This window comes from Heloderma suspectum, chromosome 9 (genome assembly GCF_057233095.1).
Source record: "Heloderma suspectum isolate Gila_16-S chromosome 9, 16-S_ref, whole genome shotgun sequence".
Taxonomy (NCBI): Eukaryota; Metazoa; Chordata; class Lepidosauria; order Squamata; family Helodermatidae; genus Heloderma; species Heloderma suspectum.
The window spans coordinates 14,762,338-14,782,936 of NC_139466.1; the positions used below are offsets into that span (position 1 = coordinate 14,762,338).

At 44.5% G+C, this 20,599-nt stretch overlaps 1 protein-coding gene across 6 annotated transcripts in view; it reads right to left on the bottom strand.

Annotated features, from left to right (window-relative positions):
* Positions 1 to 20,599, bottom strand: part of SEPTIN6 (septin 6) — a 60,433-nt gene that overhangs the window by 11,219 nt on the left and 28,615 nt on the right. For all 6 annotated transcript variants that reach the window (XM_084813763.1, XM_084813765.1, XM_084813768.1 and 3 more), the window contains exons 3-9: positions 12,165 to 12,360; positions 10,462 to 10,648; positions 9,873 to 10,034; positions 5,498 to 5,594; positions 3,643 to 3,811; positions 2,405 to 2,537; positions 908 to 1,098 (exon numbers count right to left, since the gene is read on the bottom strand). In XM_084813763.1, the coding sequence (XP_084669889.1) occupies positions 908 to 1,098; positions 2,405 to 2,537; positions 3,643 to 3,811; positions 5,498 to 5,594; positions 9,873 to 10,034; positions 10,462 to 10,648; positions 12,165 to 12,360 (1,135 nt within the window). The remainder of the gene's footprint in view (positions 1 to 907; positions 1,099 to 2,404; positions 2,538 to 3,642; positions 3,812 to 5,497; positions 5,595 to 9,872; positions 10,035 to 10,461; positions 10,649 to 12,164; positions 12,361 to 20,599) is intronic.

The following is a 20,599-nucleotide window of genomic DNA, read 5'->3' on the forward strand; positions in this document are numbered from 1 at the left end:
TTGGGGAAGAGGGACTAGTGGATTTCATTAAGGGTCTCCAACCTTCGCCCTCATAATTCAAGCTCTGGAGTGAAGTGACATTAAACCTCCAGTACTAAGTTGAATGCTGCCATTGGTCACAGCTCTTTCAGAAAGCAGATAGAAGTGTCGCTGTGTCCCTACTTGTCTGTTCTGTCCCTTCATGTCTATGGTGACACCTATACATGCCTGACATTGGCACTTAAGAGTGGCAACCTGTTCAGTTTGATCACAGAAGTGAAAATAAGGGACTGCATTGAACGTTCACCTCCTATAATGCAATGGACTGAGGACCTAACAATACTATCAATATTTGAACGGGTGGTACATAGGTGCTACTCACGAATGGATACATTTATGGATATTTGGTCTGCTTTTCTTGCAGCTTATACATAATGTCCTGTTTTTTAGGGGGTTGCCTTTTATTTAGAATGTTGTATTTAATGGAATATTGATATTTCTATGCATGTAAGTTCTTGTGTTTTTCTTCCTTTTCCTTTCTTTATGATTTATTTTGTTAAAATCACAATAAAAGATTATTATATAAAAAAAGGACTGCACTGACACTGAGGACAACTCACTCTGAAAATGATGCCAGGGTTTGGCCCAGGCAGTCTTGTCTACCTTTTGCCAGCATGAATTCTGGCTTCTAACATAGGAAGGGAAAACCAATGGACTTCTGGCAAACCTGCAACAACCCTTCGAGGGAGAACACAGTGGTCTCTCGCTCAGTTGTTTAGAGCTGTTGCCTGCACTCAAGAAACAGCCTCAGCAGAGGACTTCAGGTGCCCACCAAGAAAAGCCTGCTTTTGCATCCAGAGGGTAATAAAGCGAGAGTGGTGGTGGAGAAAACCATGACTCAAAATGCCACCCAGCAAAGCCAACTTACTTTTTTCTCTCCTTGTCCCTTTTCAGGGTTTGCGATCCTCCTGCCTGCTGAGCCTGAGACTGGAGCAATTCAGCTGCCGTCTTCCTCTGCTTAAACGCATTGACTTCATCATCCAGGGATTTCTTCTTGTCCTCCACTTTCTTCTTCTCGTCCTGATGCAGCTTCTTCAGGCGATCAAATTTCTCGTGCAACTGGAAACGGGAGCAACAATATGCAGAAGTGGAACAAAGCGCTAGGAACATATGCTTGGCAGAAGGCAGCAGTTTTCAAGACTGTGTTTTGGGAAAACTTGGGATTCCTTAATGAGCAGGCCACAAGTCTCCTTGAAAGACAGCTTGCCCACCACTACCAGTCTGTATGGAATGTGCAACTACAGGGGAACATCTAGGATATACTGTCAAGTTTGCACAGCGAGGCCAATAATACTGCAACCAGCACTCTTTGTGAATTGACTGCACAGCCAAGAATATGCTGCCAAATCCTCTGCAGTGTGGGCCGGTGTTCTCAGAAACAAAACCGTGTGAAAAGGGTTCCCTGGATAAAGAAAGTTTGAAAACCACTGGCGTATAGTTAAGAGAAAGGAGGTGACACTTCCTGTGCATCATGACAATGCAAGAGTGGACAGACGTTCCCTTCCTTCTGAAGCACCATTTCCCCAACAGGCTGGTGCAAGGGAGATAGATTCCCCCCCACCTTGAAATTCTTTGTCTCCTCAAATAAATAAACCAGTGCTGCTACTTGATTCTTCCTTTGCTTGCTTGTTTCTGTGCAAAGCAAATTAGAGACCACTGACAACACCTCATATTGACAGTGAGGGATAGACCTGGTTTGCATGCAACGAACAACCCATGGTTAACAAACCATGGTTTGTTTGGGAGTGTGCAGGAGCAAGCTGGCTCCCAACTGCTCAACAGTTTCTGCTGCACTAAACATCCCAGGGACACTCCATCTCTGGGTTGTTCTCCATGACATGAGAACCTGGAACTCTGGAGTGTTGAGAAAAACAACAACCCAGTTTTAACTCAAGAACAAACCATGGGTTCAAGCTCGGGGTTGTTTCTCCCTCAACACTCCAGAATTCTGGGTTCACACATTATGGAGCATCCCTGGGTTGTTTAGTGCACCAGAAGTGGGTGAGCTCCCAAGTGCTCCCACACAACTCACAGTTAACAAACCCTAGGTTGTTTGTTGCGGTGACCGAGGTGATAGTCTTCTAGGAGACTGCCCCTGCGTCCCTTGCCTGGGGAGATTCCCAAAATACCTGATGCTCATTATGCTGAAGAGCTTTCAGTTGTTAGTTTTAAACAAAGTAAGCTTGCTGTGCTGAAGTGAACTCACAAATGTAAATGCTAGTTTATAAAGAGAGATTCTGCACTAGTTAGCCTTGAATGAAAAATAACCATGAAGACATACATCTCTCTGTAACCTTTAACCTGAACAACACATAGTTTAAGCCAAAATCTGAGAACACAACAGAAAAACAGCTATCACATTCACCTCTTTTTCAGCCTCTTTCAGCTCTGCTTCTTTCTCTTTGACTCTCTGGACAAACATTTGGCGCATCTCCTCTTCCTTTTTCTGCAGCTCTCCCAGGAACTCATTCCGTTTGGCCTCGTATGTTTCTTGTAAACTAGAGTGAGAGAGGGGTGACAAAACAACAATTCAATGGGGAGAGATAAAAGGGAAGGGAGTGGGGGAGAAATCAGTGGATCAAATTTTGCTTGCAATTCAGTGCATGCAGTAAAAAACCTACTAATGTCTTGAGAGTCTATAAATCTACATTGCCATGATTATGCTAAACTGTGTGAAACAGGATATCTAACTAGTAGTTTGTATGGAACCTGGATTTTCATTAAAAATAAATGTTGCAAGTTTCTAGACCTTAAGGTTGAAGAGAAAAACTGAAATCTAAAGCATGGGTAAGCTGAGGTTGGTATCTATATATAAATAAGATAGACAGAGAGAGAGAGAGAGAGAGATCAAATCTCTTGTGAGGGAAACTCTCATTCTGTGTTCAAAAAGGAAAATGAATTAAGTCAATGTGTGTTTAGCATGTGTAATTTATTCTGCTTCTATGATCTGGAGACTCAAACCATTTGGAGATTTTTAAATTTTTGTTTTACAAACAACTGAGGTTTATGTAGATGAAAGAATAAAGAAAGTAGGAATGCTGAGGGACCAAGAGCTGTGGAGGGCAAGGATAAGTTCATGGTATTGAAGATTTTGAACTTTTTTCCACACACTGTCCATATATGTCTCCAAACACTCCACTTAAACCTCAAGGACTACAAACTTAGATATTACACACACACACACACACACACACGTCAGTTTCTGTGGAAGTCAAAATTCTGCACAGGACATGTGTTCAGACACTTACCACTTCAAAAAGCTCAAACTCCAGTGGATTACACTGTTTCATGGCCATTTAACCAAGTGCTGCTGGTGTTTTTCTGTTATTACTTTCTACAAGAGGGGTGCAGAACCTCAGTCTCATGGGCCAAATTCAGCTCGCCTGCGTTCCCCAGACAGCCATGGCCCCACCCCCTTTTCCCAGACCACTGATCTTGTGGTGTTTTCCTGGCTTTTGTGCAGTTTTTCCCCAATCTAAAAAGTTAAAATTCCTCTCCTGGCTCCCAAGAGTTTGGAACTCAGGCTGAAAGAGGTCCAGCACCCTTGTTCTACGTCAAGATGTGTTCCTTTCCAGCCATGTCTTTCCAACCCATATTTAATACCTGAATGGCTTGCTATCTGGATCGGTGTCCTTAAATCCCATTTCCTCCAGTTTACATCGCCGGTACAGCTCGTAATGGCGTGTGTGTGTCTGTTCGCGGAGATCCTCCATGTTGACACGGATCAACATTTCTCTGAGCTTTACAAAGTCACAGTGTGCTTCATTTTCCACTGTCAGGGTTCATGTGGCAAAAACAAGGAGACAACCAATGCCCACTTGAATGCAGACAGCTCTACACAAGGTTATACTGGGACTTTTCACACATCATGACAAAAACAGCGCAAGGGTTGCGGGTGGTTTGTTAATCATGCCAACCCACCATCATCAAGCTCGTACAACAAGCTGTGGCACCCCGCCACGGCTTGCATGTGTAAAATGGCGGCTGATACACAACACAGAGCCCCCGTCAGTGGATTAACCCATGGTGGCTTACCATGTCATGCAAACTAGGTCACCTCCCCTTAGTAAACTTGGGAAAAAAAACACGGTAAGGAGAAGTCTCTACTATAAAAAGCACACAAGAAACAGGGAGAAGACACAGAAAGACAACAAAGGCAGGAAGGTAGAGGGGATGGGAAGGGTATATTATGCAATGGCCATAATATTGCAGAACATTCCTGGACATATTTCAATTATTACTCTAGAAAAGTCCACCCCATGAATCCCAGAAAAGGAACCTCCTGGTTCAACTCTTTCTGGCACTTATTTCTAGCAGTATTTGTTACAGGTTTTCTCCATAATTTTTATAAAGGCTTAACATGTACGCTAACAAGCACCTTGTAAAATAGCTTGACTCAAGGAAAGCAGAATTTAAACACTGGCAATGGTTCCCAAATATTTGGGGTTCAAGGATCAAGCCTCAACTTTTTCTTGTGGCAATGATAGTCAGAATCAGGTTAGATATACCCAGAACTGTGTCTGGTGCAGATGTCCCCTGGGCCAGGTTTACTAGAGCAACCACTCAAGCTGGACGCAGGAGTTTGGGCTGAGCCTGCTATGCTGGGCCTCAGCAGAGCAGGCACAATACTTTGCTGTGTAATCAGGCAAGGAACGAAGGCCAGCTATCCAGTATTTATACAGTGCTTTGCCAATCAAGTGGCCTCATAGTACTTGACCAATCAAATGACCGTGTTCTGACGGCCAATCACAGAGGCTAACAGTGTGCATTCCCTATTTGCTTCTGTGCCAGAAGATGGCTCTGAAGCCTAAGCACACACAGTTCCTTGTAGCTCACTGGGTGCTGGGTCTCAAGCTATCTTCTGGCCGGGGTAGTTTCTCACCAATACCAGATATGTGGGGCCTGGCTGCAGTTACAGTGGCTAGGGAAAGGCGTGTTCTAACGTGCTAGGCCCGAGCCCTGCTAGTGAAAATTATTTCCAGGGTTAGCCGTAAAAATAAAGATTGAAGTGACACACTATAGCAGTCCTTCTTGGCACTTGTTCCTGTCTAAAATTTAACGGGGTTTCCACACTAACTTCCAATGCAAAGTATATAGGATTTTCACCACAGAATTGCCCTGGGGATAAAATAATGCCACTCTGCACTCACAAGGAATCATGGCCAATGGCAGCTTTCAGTTTTCATGGAAGTCCTGGCTGTATCTTTTCTGTCCCTACGGCAGACTTTCCCAATCTGGCACCCTCCAGATGTGCAACTCCCATAATTCCAACGGATGGGAATTATGACAGTTCAGTCCAACACAACTGGAGGGATCCAAGTTGGGGAAGTCTGCTCTACAGGGCGAGGCCTAGCTAATACGGCAGGGAACAAGGGGCTATGAATTGCGACCCTGCTCACCCAGGAGGTCACACCAACTCTGGGTGGGAACAGTCGCCATAGCCAGCACCATCACTCACCCTGCACCGTCCCCCAGGGATACTGGCGAGCCTTCATCATTTTGTTTCCTATCTTGGCTTCCTCTGTGCTGCCAATCACGGCAAAGGGCAAGTGGGCCTAAAACACAGCAAAAGAGAGAAAAGCAGAAGAGAGAAAGAGAAAGAGCTTTCAAATAATAATCCTAAGCAGCATTTGTATAGCACTCTTCCTAAATGTTTAAAGCATTTTACAATATATATATATATAAGGCAAAAATGGCCAAGAGGCACCACACTGTGATCCTTCCCAGCACCCAGAAGCCCTCCCCATGTTGGATTTGGAACAACAACAACAACAAAGTCAATTAAAACACACAACCCAAAATGTTTTATAGCTTATGCCTCTCCTAAGGCTTAGTTTCTGGCAGTAAGAGCTGTAAACTAAGTTATGCTGGTATTTTTACCAGCATATTTTTTGTTGTTCAGTCATTCAGTCGTGTCCGACTCTTCGTGACCCCATGGACCATAGCACGCCAGGCCTTCCTGTCCTGCGCTCTCTCCCGGAGCATGCTCAAGTCCATATTCATTGCATCAGTGATGCTAAGCATATTTTTACCTTGCCCCTTTTGCCTTTGGCCCAGCCCACCAATGGAATGCGGCCTTTGAGAGTTTCTCACAAATGGAATTTCACCCTCAGGCTGAAACTGGTTCAACACCCCTGGACTAGAGGATATGATTCTGTCCCGAGGGGCATACACAGTAAAATTTGACACAGAGGGAGAAAGCAGAGGAAGGCTATGGAAATAGAGGCAAGCATAAATGGGAAGAATTTGCCATTTTTTTTCTGCTGAATATACTTTGGTTTAGTTGCAGTAGGATGTAGAGAGTAAATGTTGTGCCAAAGGTTTTGCAGAAAAGATGGGTTTTTCTGATTGCCCTTTGTTCTTTCACTTAAAATAATGTTTACACTCACAAAAAATGATATTTCCCTCCCAATCTATCATAAAGAGGGGGCAGGAGCCAAGCAATATCACAACGAGGGCTGGATCCAGCCCATACGCTCTACTAATGAGCCATTTATATAGTGCTTTTTAGAGTTTTTCAAAGCACTTCAGATATATCATCATGTTTTATTTCTCATATCAATGCCAGCTGCGAAAGAGGTCAGTGATATCCCTCTTTTACAGTTGGTAGGGAGGGTGGCATTAAGGCTCAGAGAGAGAGAGAGAGAGGATGAACAAGAAGTTCATGGCAGAGGCAAGATTCAGACCAGTGCTTCTAGATTCATCACTCAATCTCTTAGTCATTAGGCCAAGTTCAATTTCAGAGAAGTCTTCGGGGGCCGCATTCTAGTGGTGGGTGGGGCCAAAGGCAAAAAGAGCGAGGGCAAAAATGCCAGTACATTATAGCTTAAAGCTCTTACCGCCAGGAACTAAGGCGAGGCATTTCAACCTTTTAGAATGGGGGAAAAAACCGCACAAAGCCAGGAAGCTGCCAAACAATTGGGGGAAAGGGGGAGGGCCATTGGGGGGACTCTGGATGGCTGAATTGGGACCCCAGGCAGGCTGGAGGTCCTGCACCCCTGTTGTAGTGTTTTGTAAGCTGTCATGCACACTGATGGCACTATATAAATAATATATATAGAACATTTGGGGTTGTCTGTTTGAATTTGTTTTATTATTGTTGTTGCTGCTGTTTTGCCAAAGGCCAAAATACCAAAAATACCAGCATATGTTAGCTCTGGGCGCAATCCTATGGCTGCTAGACGGTGGCTAGATGGCCATAGGATTGGTCGGTTCCTGGAGAACCACCTGCCTGCCCCCTTCCCTTCTGCCTCATAGTTAGAGCAGATCGCCCCTGGGCTCTGTGCTTGTAAGAGCAGCACAGAGCAGGGGAAAAGAGGGTGGGGAGTGTGGAAGTGCCGGTATGACACTTCCTACGCATTGTCCGCCCTCCCGACCTTGCGCTCCAAAGTCCCGCAGCTCTACAGCCAAAATTGGCCGTCTAGCCACGAATGCAGGGCGGCTGGAGTGCAGAGGAGAGGATCCCTTCCACGCTCCTCCGCCGTGCATTGGATAGGCGGTTGCCTCTGAGTTCAGAGGCAGCCACCTAACCCAATGGGATTGCTCCCTCCAGCTCTTATATAGTAACTAAGCCTCAGGAGAGAGATTTCAATCTTTTACACTGGAGAAAAAACACACACAGGAGTTGGAAAACTACTGAATGATTGGGCGGGGGGGAGGAAAAGCAGGAACACTGGTGACATGGGGAAGGGGGCGGTGGCTTCTGTGGAACCCCAGAGGGTCAGATTGACATCCCAGGAAGCCAGATTTAGCCCTCGGGGCTGAGGTGCAACACCACTGGATTACAAAATTAGAGGAGCACCTGTCAAGTAATAAAGCAGAGCCACACCATATACACCCAACTCCCTAACCAGTAAGCACAGGAAATCTTTTGATGTCTCTCTTTGGCTGGAGGTTTTGATGTGGTCGTGCCAACAGCAATGTCAGCCCAGCTCAGCCCAACCACAAAGAAACAATGGATCTTTCCATGTATGGCCAAATGTGTATTTATGTTAAAAACAACCCTGAATGTTTTATACATGACCTTTTGCTCTTCCGTCTTAAAATAATTTTTAATACACACACAAAATACCCCCATGGATCCCATTTCTAGGTTTGGGAAAAGAAAAGTGCCAAGGCACAGAAATAGCACGCCTCCCCAGCCATGAGAAACGGCACATGCCTCCATCCTACAGGAAACGAATGGGAAATGTATTTCTTACAGCACTCCGCAGTAAGAACCAAAGATGATTGCCAGAAAACAACTCCTTTCAAAAAGCTGTATTGAGAAAGGAGGAGAGGGTGTGTTAGTGATGGGGTAGGGTGGGGGACCCTTTCTTACAGGAGTACCTTTACGGAACATTATCTACAAGGCTGAATGTTGTGCTTGGCTGCATACCTGCCCCAGACAGCATTGTAACAATAATACTGCAGATATACATAACTATTATAATTAAACCATTTCTATGCCATTCCAGTGAGAACGTGTAGGCAGGACTGCAGAGCACTTTACAATTCTTAATGCAATATGCCTCTCTGCCTACCCTTTGCATTTCAATTATAAATTGGAAGTAGAGGGCTGCATGTGGAGGAGGAGTGTGCCAAAATGGCGGGAGCAGGGGGAGGGAATCAGGTAAATTAAAAGGATTCCTTGTATATAGCTGGTGAAAAATAGCAAGAGATGGGAATGAGCCTCCTTACCTCCCCACACCAAATGGTGCGCAATCCATGGTAGAAGAGAGTGACTTGCAGGCACTAGTCCTCGCCCATAGGAACAGGGAAGGCCATGCAAGAGGACTGGGCTCAAAGGACATGGGCTCTCTGAGCCTGGTGCCACCTGAACCTCATAATTACCCCAGCAGCAAAGAAGAGCTGACAGTTGGCCAACCAGGAGGATCGAGAGGGGGGTGGGAATCAGGCTTCGCTGAAGAAGTAACGGAAGGGGGGAATGTTTCAGCGTTTAATTCGCACAGTTTTACAGAGTCACCAACTTGCTACTCAACGAGTTTCATGGGTGATATGAAACCTGAATGCAGGTCTCACGCCAACACATTATTCAACAGATTATACTGACAAAGAGCGCAATCCTATTCCTGTTTAGACAGAAAGAAGTCCTACAGCTCCCAGCATTCCCCAGCCAGCATCAAAACCTCCAGCCAAAGAGAGACATCAAAAGATTTCTTGTACTTACTGGTTAGGGTCTTGAGTGCATATGGTGCGACTCTGCTTTTTTACGCATAGGGTAGTGCTTAAAGGACTCTACAGTGCCCTACACCAGGGCCTCCCAACCTTTTGGGGCTGATCAGCACATTTGGAATTTTTAGAGAGTGTTGTGGATGCTGCTGCCATGGGGTGGGGTGGGGGGCTTGCCCATTCATAAAATGGCTGCCATAGCACTCATTTCCCAGAAGGCAAACTGATGAGACTCAAAGAAAAGTAACTTGCCCAAGAATCTAAGTACAAGCAGTTGTGGGTTCTGACATCCAAAACTCAAAAACACTCTTCTGAACCCCAAAAGGAGATGGTGCTGGAGGACAGCACTTTGCTTTCTAGCATGCCAGCATCCCAATTATCTTAATCAAGAAATCTTAAGAAATAAAATAAAAATCAGGAGGGGCAGGGAGCCTGGTGGACGCAAGAGAGGTATCCATGGGTACCGCATTAGTAACCCCAGCCATATACCATCTCTACAGAATGGGTTGTACAGACTTTTCTTTTTTGTAGAAGGCAAGCTTCTAGTCCTCATGGCTGAAAGTGCACCAGTTTTGGGGTAGGTTTTGCAAGGGGCAGTGCCTCAGTACAATAGCTCATCAAAGCCCCCCATTCCAGATTTGTTTGGGGGGGGGGTTGCTTACATTCATAGTCCCATTTATTTCTGCCACGGATTCATCATCTGTAGGAAACTGATAGATTTGCACTCCGTTGCTGACAAGTTCGCTTGTGATCTTAATTTTGAATTTCGTCAACTCACTCTTGGAGATGGCATCCGATTTTGCAATTATAGGAATGATATTTACCTGTAGGAAAACCAAGAAAGAAGAAGGGGAGAGGGCATGGATATTCAAGGTTGCACTAAGTTTCCCACTGAACAAATGAAACTACCTTATACTGACTAACAACGTCGGTCCATTTAGTCCAGTGTTGTCTGCTCTGTCTAGCAGTATTTCTCCAGGGACTCCGGCAGAGAAAAGCCTTTCCTGGTCCTGCCACCAGATTTTTTTTTTAAAACTGGAGATGCCAGGGATTGAACCTGGAACCTTCTGCATGCAGAGCACCTGGTCTACCACTATGAGCTATGTCCCATCCTCAGTAGTAAACAACATGGTAGAAGAGAGGGTGGTGTGAAACAATTCATCATTGATGTCTTCACACACGGAATGGCAGAACCAGGAACAGCAGCCAAGTGATATTTCCTCATTGGATGACAACACAATTCTTTCCTACCTTACTGTCGAGCTTCTTCATTGTTACCAAATCCAGCGATTTCAGGGAGTGGCCCGTGGGGGCGATGAAGTACAAGCAGGCGTGGATCCGGGAATCATGGTAGTTGTGCAACACCCGCCTGATTTTCAGTTCCTCTTGTAGATAAGATTCGAACTGGGCATCGATGAACTCCACAATGGGCTTATAGCTTTATAAAAAGGGAACGGGGTGGAGAGGGAGGACATAGAACACGTTGCAAAACGTGGAATGTTCTTTTTCCAACACTTCATTCACAAAAGGAGCCAAGTCTCTGCCTATGTTCATGAAATCACATGGATTACATAAAGCCTTTCATGAACAAACAACAATGCCTCCCGCTCCATAATTTCCTTACGTATTTGTGTCAAATGGACAAAGTCTGTATTTAATGTCAACCAGAGCCTCCAAAGAGCAAAAGTATCTCCATTCCTAGAAACTCAGTGAGTTCTGGCAATAGGCCAGACTTGAGTAAAAATACTGCCGACTTGGTTGCCCACTTAAGTAGATATATGCCGACTTGGTGGCCCACTTGAGTAAAAATACTGCTGCAAGTGCAAATGGTCTGCTTGTGTGAGCAGTCTGACACCTGAGAACAACCCATGCAAGATCACAGCTCCACCTTTGTGGGCTGGAATGAGCTGGCAAGTGCGAAGCTCCCAGAAAAGGAGCTGTGACCCTGTACAAATTCATGTTGGACTGTTCACAGAAGCAGACCACTTGTGTGACCAGCTGGAACACATGCAGTCACCTTATGCAAAGCTAGATGATTGACGGGTTTGTTCATTCATTCATTCTTTGCTGTATTTCTATACTGCCTTTTCTGAAGCCAGCCAAAATAAAAACCATAATCACATAAAACATCAGAAGACGTTAAAAACAACCTTAAAAAGCTGTAACAACCATTTTAAAAGCCAGGTTGAAAAGATGTGTCCTGATCACCCTCCTGAATGCAGAGACAGCATGGACTAGGCACAATTCCGGACACCCTGTTCCAGAGCATGGGAGGAGAAAGCCCTTCCCCATGCCCCCCACAAGCCAGCCTCTGCAAGTGAGGGTGTCTTCAAAATGGCCTTTCTAACACTGGCTCATCTAGCCAATGTCATGTAGCAGCAGCTTTACAAGACCCTGGCAAAGACCTGTCCCAGCCCTGCTGCTCAAGTTCCTTTTAACTGGAGACGCTGGAGACGGAACATGGGATCTTCTGCCTGCAAACCGTGTGCTCCACCCCCAAGATATAGCCCCACCTCAAGTTGTTTTGGAAGGGATCATAATGCAGTGGTAGAGCACATGCTTTGCATGATGAAGACCTCAGGCTCAATCCTTGCATCTCCAGTTAAAGGGATCAGGCAACAGCTGATGGTAGAGACCTCATTCCGAGACCCTGGGGCAGCCTCCCCCAACCCTGTGCCCTCTAGATGTGTTGGAATACAACTCCCATGGATGTTTGAGACCAACACGTCTGGAGGGCTCCCAGTTGGGGAAGGCTGCTTTGGAGTGTCACTGCCAGAGGAGGCAATATCAGGCAAGATGGACCAATTCCCTGACCCGATTTAAAGACAGCTTCCCATGTCTTCCTCAAGCTGGCCACAACTGTAATGTTAAAATAGACTTTAAAGAGGCTGAAACTGTCTAGAGATGGGGAGAAATCCCAATTTCCATTCAGTCAGGAGCTGCCGCTTGCTTACCTGTCCTCTTTGTTAATCTGGTCCCCAAAGCCCACTGTGCTAACAATGGTAAGTTTCAGATGGACGTTGCTTTCCTGGAGGTCGTAAGTACTGGATTTCAGCTGAACCCCTGGCTGTGAGTGAGAGGCCGGCTCCCCTTCGAACTTGGTGTTGAAAAGGGTATCCATCAACGTTGATTTCCCAAGCCCGGTTTCCCCTTTCAGACAGGGAAAAAAGCAAAATGTTTTGAAAGACATTGAAAAGATGAAGTGTTTAATTGTGTCTGTAGTTAGTTAATAGGGTGAACCATAACAAACAGGAGCAGACCCAAGCTCAGCCAAATGGGAGATGGAAATTATTTATTTTCACATAAAGTATTTATACCCTGCTTTCTCATTGCCAGTGTTCAACTTTCAAACGATAATATGAGGTTGGGCAGAGACTAATCAAATAATCTATCCTGAACAAGATGGCTTTAGGAAGGGATTCAGTACAACAGATCAGTGTTTTATTTTGCAGCATCTAATTCAGAAGTCAGCCCGTAGAGCCTTGAAATCTTGTTTGCGGCTTCTTTTGTTGATCTTTCATCAGCATTCAATCTGGTAAACAGGACCAGACTATGGGATAAACTGCAGGCCACATACATTGATAGGAGACTTCTCATTGCAATTCATGAAACAAATTAGTCATGAAATGGTCATGAAACAAAATCAAAGTATCATAAAACCCACCTGAAAGCAGCAGAAAATAAAAAATCCTTAAACAGCAATAGGGTCAAAGCATTGATAAAAAATCAAGTTCTTAAGCAGAATTCAAACCAAAGGCAAGAGGGAATATTTGGCTCAAGGTTGTTTCCAAAAGCTATCAGAAATAAAAATAAGCCATCATATAAATAAATCAATTTAATTCAATTTAACATTTGTTTATAAAGTAATGTATACCCCACCTTCCAATCCTCTAATGGGGCCCAGGGTGGCTTAAAATATAAAATATCAATACAAATACACTGGGGGAGGGGGGGAAGTATGAAAAACAAAACCATTAAAAATTACCAAAAGAGGGAGAATTTGAAACAGATTAAACACCTGATAGAATAAAATTTTTATGGCCCAACTCAAACCCATAAGAGAAGGGGTCCATGAAACCTGTCTAGGGACAGAATTCCAAAACCTAGACGCTGTGTAGTAGCAAACCACATCTCCAAAGGCAATGGGACCTGGACTATGGCATTGAAACATTACATACTATGAATAGATGCCATAAGAAACATTATGAACTATTAACTGATATATAGGGGCAGACTGGATTAGTGTGGAATGTGTGTGGATTAGTGGCTTTGGCAAAAAGTGTTTTAACTATAATCAAGGCTGGGCTAGGACTGAGGGGCCATGGCTCAGTGGAAGAGGACCTGCTTTACATGCAGAAGGTCCCAGGTTCAATCCCCAGCTTCTCCAGGTAGGGCCAAAAAAAATTCCTGCCTGTCCCTGGGAAGCCGCTGCCAGTCAGTGTCGACACTATTGGGCTAGATGGACCAATGATCTGACTGACTATAAGGCAGCTTCCTATGTTTCTAACAAGCCTCATTCCATGCTGGCTGAGCACCTAGAAATTTGATACTGATAGTTAGGGAGTAGGAGGGGAAAATTCATAGAAGGATTCGTAGAATCATAGATTCATAGGGTTGGCAGGGGCCTACAAGACCATCGAGTCCAACCCCCTGCTCAATGCAGGAAGCGTGATTCCCAGGCGGTCTCCCATCCAAGTACTACCCAGGGTTGACTCTGCTTAGCTTCTGAGATCAGACGAGATCGGCACATCCAGCCCTTTGCTCATCTAGCAACGCTTCCACTTTCCGAAACTTTAAAAAGGGTGTTTGGATACAAGAGTGCATTCTTAGCATCACTCGTAAAAGCAGCCTCAACTCATGATGTGCGTTAGCAATCCCATTTGCATGGCCAGGGGGATCCATCAAAACTGAGCAACATCAACCAAGGTCAGGGTTACAACTCGCTGCTGATTCGTCCCTAGTCTTTTTTTCTCTTTTTCTGTAATACATTAAGGCACTGACACACATTTCCTGCATCACAGATCAGGAAAGCATTTGCCCCAGAGCGAGCAGATGGGGGAAGGCAGGGAAACCCAAGCCATTAAAGAACATAATACCTTCTAGTCTACAGGGGGAAAAATCAAGCCAGTTTGAGAAAAAGAATAGGTGGTTACACAGAGTGGCAAATGGATTGCAGAAGGATTTTAGGGCTGCGATAGAAATGTTTCCTGCCCAATCACGTGGTTGCCTGTTAAAAAGGTATTGATTTATTTAAAATGTGACAGCCCCTTTACAAAACTGTTTTAAAATGCTATTTAAAAAATAATAATAACGTGACAATTATAGTAACGATCCAACAGCCAAATACAACAGCTTCTAGAAAATATTTTCGGCAAAAGTCTGGGAAATTAAAGTGGCATTGCTAAGCATATAACTGATAAAAGATTAGGCAATAAGCAAACATTACTAGGGAGGGTGTCCCAGAGACAGGATGCTACCACAGTGAAGGCACTGTCTCTGACTGGGTTCAGACTACACGATAATCCACACTCAAGGGTTGAGTGTAGGTTGTTGTTGAAACGTGGGTTATCATGTTGACTGAACCCAGCCGTGCTAACAAACCATGGTTTGTTAACCACAAACAACCCATGAAAAGAACCCACGGTTTGTTGTTGGGTTGTGAACTGTGGGTTTTTCACCATGATTTGTTATTGTGGCTGGGTTCAGACAACATAACTCACATTTGAACAATCCACAGTTCAACAACAACCCATACTCAACCCTTGAGTGTGGGTTATTGTGTTGTCTCAACGCAGTCTCTGGTTGTCACCCACCTAACCACTGAAGGCCAGGGCAACATATTACAGGGGCTCCAACAATGATTTATAAATATAGGTAGTCACCTTATATCTGGTTAGACCATTGGCCTATGTAGCCCAGTTTTGCCTACTCTGACTGGCAGCAGTTTTCCAGGATCATCTTTCCCATCAGCTGTTGCCTGATACTTTTTAACTGGAGATGCCATGGATTGAACCTAGGATCTTTAGCATTCAAAGCAGGTGCTCTCCCACTGAGTTATGGTCCCTCCCCGTTTTTGTTATGCAATGGAATTAGGCTTGGTGTAGGTGTGGTGAGCAGAGCTAGTACCACAGAGGTTTTCAAGGGACTTGCCTCCAACCCATCAAACACACATTCCGAGAAACGTCAGGCACAACTGACATTTAGATTATGATAATGGGAGGAGACAAACATAATACTCAAAAGAATATTAGAACAGGTTTTTCATTTGCTGAGTGAATACAGCTTTGCAGGTTGTGCTATACTTAACAGCAGCAAGCTGACTGTTGGACTGAAGTATTCCTTTCCTGCCAAGGAGGTGTGTCAGTGCTCATTCTTGTTGCACCCTAGATGCACCAGGCAAACTGTCCATATTTTTTTTAAGCAGCATGTGTTTACTTATATTCATATATGCTCCATCTTCTCCATATGAAAAACATTCAAACAGGCTTTACCATCGTTCAGCTTGAGCAAGGGTGAAAACACAAAGAATCCACGCACACTCGCCCCAGGACCACCACCTCCCATCTCAGCAGCACATGTACAGATGACTACCAAATGTCCTCTGCTATTCTACGAAGGGTAAATCCAGCTTCAGTCTGAGATGTATACACCAGTTAACAGCAGAAAGCTGACATGCCTTTTATAAGGCCATCATCATTTTCTCCAGAGTCAGGAAAGACTGTGGTGCTTACACATAAAAACAGCAACAGCAGCAACAACAATCCAGCTTTGGTAATCCCATGGTGCTCCAGAGGAATTATTGCCAAATATTGCTGCATGCAGAGTGGATTAGAAAAGACAAAGGAAGAGCAGCAATATTTGTACAGATGCCTGCAAGCCAGAAGAATCGGGAAGGAAGCACAAATCTGTACATAAAAAGTTGTAACACTGCTTGCTGTGTGTGTGTGAGAGACAGATACACACAGACACAGACAGAACAATCAGAACAGAAGAAGCCAGGATCAAGAGGCTAAGACAGACAGGCATACTGTGCCTTAAAAACTAGCATGAGAAAAAACACATAATCACATAACATAGTCCTGGCAGGGAATCCCTTTAATCAAATGCATTGTCATATGAATGCTGTGATCTTATTTATTTATTACATTTCTATACCACCCAATAGCCAAAGCTCTCCAGGCAGTTTACAAAGATTAAAAACATTAAAATACAGTATACAAAGATTAAAAGCCATTTGTATAAAAACACACAGACAATATTCACAAGAGAACATATATCTAAAACAACTTCAAACAAGAAATCTCAAACAACCATAACCATAAAACAATCCAGGATCAATTAAAAAGTGTGTGTGTGTGTGTGTGTGTGTGTATCTGTATGGCAACCATCATACTTAGGCCTCTAATACAGGATTTAGAGGCTCACACAAACGAAAGAGCAGCCCTGCTGGATCAGAGAAACCCCATCTCCTCCAGCATCCTTCCCCCACTCCCAACGGTGGCCAGTCAAATATTGCCAGCAGGCCCACAAGCAGGGCATGGAGCCAACAACCCTCTTTCATTGCTTCCCCACCCCCAGCATCTAGTATCCAGCAGTATACCGCGTGATGCAGCTTTTCAGTCATCATGGCTATGAAAACAGGATCAGGGATAGTTTCCGCTTAGGATTTAAGAACCGTAAGGCGAAGAACCTCGGGCCTGGGGGGCCCATCTGGCATGCCCGGGGGGCCCATCTGGCATGCCCGGGGGGCCCATCTGGCATGCCCGGGGGGCCCATCTGGCATGCCCGGGGGGCCCATCTGGCATGCCCGGGGTCTCCAGATGGCCCCACCCCCTTCGCCTGGCCCTACCCCATTTTCCCCAAGCCGCCAATCATTTGGTGATATCCTGGCTTTTGTGCAATTCCAAACCACCACCACCACCCCATTCTAAAAGGCTGAAAGGCTTCTCCTAAGGCAGAGTTGATGGCATTAAGAGCTTTAAACTAAAATATGCTAGTACTCTATTTTGGCTCCACCCCCTTTGCTTTTAGCTCCACCCACCATTGGAACTTGGCTCCCAAAAGCGAATTCAGCCCATGGGCTGAAAGAGGTTCCCCACCCCTGTACCAAGATGCTTGCATCTAGTGGTAAAGGAGTGGAACACAGAAACTAGTGGGTCTTCATGACCAGGTAGTTTTTGTCCCCCTAGTCGATCACAGAATTATTAGCCAATATTGCTTTAATTCCTTCTCTCTCTCTCTCTCTCTCTCTCTCTCTCTCTCGTCTGCAGTGCCTAGAACAGCCCTCTGTTAATACCCAAATGCACACACACCCTACATGTTTGCAAGCAAAACCAACTTGTACATGAGCTCCCCCACCCCACCCCACCCCACCCCCCAGGTGAAGATTTTATTCTAATGAGCAATCTCCTACTTTGGCCTTTTTTGATGTTTTAACCGCTGGTTTGCATTGTTTTATTAAGTTTTATGATTTTGTATTTTATGATTTGCTGTTTTGTTTTATGGTGAGCTGCCTTGAGTGCACTTTGGTGTAGAAAGGCAGGATAAAAATCATTAAATAAAATAAATAAGTAAACGAATAAATAATGTACAAAATGAGAGGGAGGGAGAGCCTTCTGGCTCTTGCCCCAAAAATCAGCCAGTCTTTTTTGTCGTTAAAAGACGAAGGGCGCAATGCTATGCATGTTTAGACAGAAAAAAAGTCCTGCACCTCCCAGCATTCCCCAGCTAGCATAGCTGGCTGGGGAATGCTGGGACTTGTAGGACTTTTCTTCTGTCTAAATATGCATAGGATTGTGCCCTAAGGAAAGGAGCAATTAACACCTCACTTTCTGAAGTGGCAAATTGCCACAAGGAGATTTTTAGCATGCCCTCTTCTCATGGTGAATGTCACTTGAATACACTGAACCTCCCCCCCGCCCCCGCCCCCGCCTTTCTTAACACCATGTTACCCCCAGTGGCCAACCAGCTGTCTCTGGGAAGCCCCTAAACAGGGCAAGAGGAAAATAGCCCTCTCCTGTTATTGCTCTCCAGGGTCTGTTATTCAAAGGCATACTGCCTCTGAACCTGTGTGTGCATACCATAAAGCTGGATAGAAGCCAAGGTCATGACAAAGTACAGATTTTACACATGAATAACAATAATGAAACAAGGTATATCAATTATTATACAAACTTATAAAGCAAGTTGAAATGCGTTCGGCAAGCAAGAATTTCAAAAATTTACATATTACCTTTGTAATCTGATACTTCAACAGGACAGACATGATCCACCTGTCTGTATAATCCTTTGTATATTTTCAGGTACTGCACATACAAATTGGTTTATTCATACCTACTATTTTAACAATTTTAGCCTTGTTTTTTTAAAAAACTTAATAAATGGTTTGCAGTGTTTTAAGTGTATAGCACTACCTTTTACTTGCCCCTTTCGCCGTCCAATTTTATAGTCTTTTTAGTGTGTAGTACTACCTTTTATCTGCACCTTCTAGAGTGCAATTTTAAGCTATGTTTATGTGGTGTAGAGTGGTAGGTGGCAGTACTGCAACCGAAACTCTCCCCACGACCTGAGTTCGATCCCAGCAGAAGCCGGGTCTCGGGTAGCTGGCTCAGGTCGACTCAGCCTTCCATCCTTCCGAGGTCGGTAAAATGAGTACCCAGCTTGCTGGGGGGAAGGCAGTCACGACCGGAGAAGGAAATGGCAAACCACCCCGCTATAGTCTGCCATGAAAACGCCAGCGCAAGCGGCATCCCTCTAGGGGTCAGTAACGCTTGCACAAGAGGAACCTTTCCTTTTTTTCCCCTTTATAAATTTATATAATACTTGATATACCCTGTTTCATTATTGTTATTCACATGTAATATTTGCAGTTTGTCCTGATCTTTTGCTTCTGTCTGGTTTTTATTGGTCAGGATATTATCCTCTTTGTTCAATCTCACGTTCATAGAGCCATCACAACTAACAGCCATCGATCAATCCATCCTCCATGATTTTTTAAATCTCCCTTTAAAGGCATCTCAGTGAGTGGCTACCATCACGTCGTGTGGCACTCTTCCCCAACAGGGAGTTTTCTGGCTGTATTATTACTATATCCCCCTTCATCCTCAGCCAGCATGGCCACTGGCCATTTGGTCTGATCCAGCAGGGCTTTTATTATATTCTTGACCATGCTGGATGCAGATGATGGGGTTGTAGCCCAACACATCTGGAAGGCGCCTAGTTGGGGACCGATGGCTTGTAGCAACTATGGCTTCCATGAGTTGTGTGGAGAAGCACTTTATTTTATCCTGAATCTCCTTGTACGGCTGATCAATTTCGCTAGATGACCCCCAAAATCTAATATTATGAGACAGAACCATGCATAATTTTATAAGCCTCTATCATGTCTCTGTCCCTGCTTAGTTGTATAGCTGTTGTTTTTCGATTGTCCTTCTAGCCTGGATAAGACATTTGGAGAACTTGAAGTCCCTACTTCACAACATTTTAGTTGGTCCTACTGAAGATAGTATCCTGGAGTTACTTTAGGACTATTAAACCCATTTACTTCAGCATTATACATATGCCATCAAAAGTGTCAGCAAGCTGCATGAATAGTGCCCTTTTCTTATTTTATTTTTTCCCTCTCTCATCGTTCATTTCAGACAGGAAGGGCACAGGTCAGCAGCAAAACACACACCTTGCCTGTACGAGGACTGAAAAATACACCATCTTTCTTTCTCCACTAGCATGGCTGGGAAGGATTTCTGTCCAAACACAAGAGAGCTGTGCTCTCCAGCCGGGGCTGACAATACAGGGTGAGACACAATATTGGCTCGACAATATAAATGGGTTTCCTGCTTCCTTTCCAATTTTGTCTTTCTGTAAAAGCACCTTGCATTAAAAGACCATAGGCTGCCAATTATGGTCATAATTGCAGCCATAATTATCTGGCTGCAGCCCAGTTGAAGAAATGGCTGAAGCAGTCTCCACATAAGGATGGAGGAAAAGCAGAGGAGTGGTGCTAGGGCTTCTAGAAGGCGTTGGTCAAGGGAAATTTTGTAATCCTGTTTTGAGAGAGGTAGCCGTGTTGGTCTGTTGCAGCAAAAACAACAAAGAGGACTAACCTTAAAGCACCTTAAAGTCTGACAAATCTCTTCTGGCATAAGTGTTCATGGACACTGTCCTCTTCATCAGATGCATGAAGTGTTAACCTCAAACTGGCAGATTTATATACACATGCTTGTGGGAAGGGAGAGATGTAAACTGTGCTGTCGCAAGGAACTTACATGCAAACAGTACAGTGATGGTAACCTTAACACTAGCATAGCACAGTGGCTAAGAGACTGAGCTTTGACCCCCAAAGTCCCCAGTTCAATTTCACCTCTGCCATTAACTCACAAGGCATTTCCTT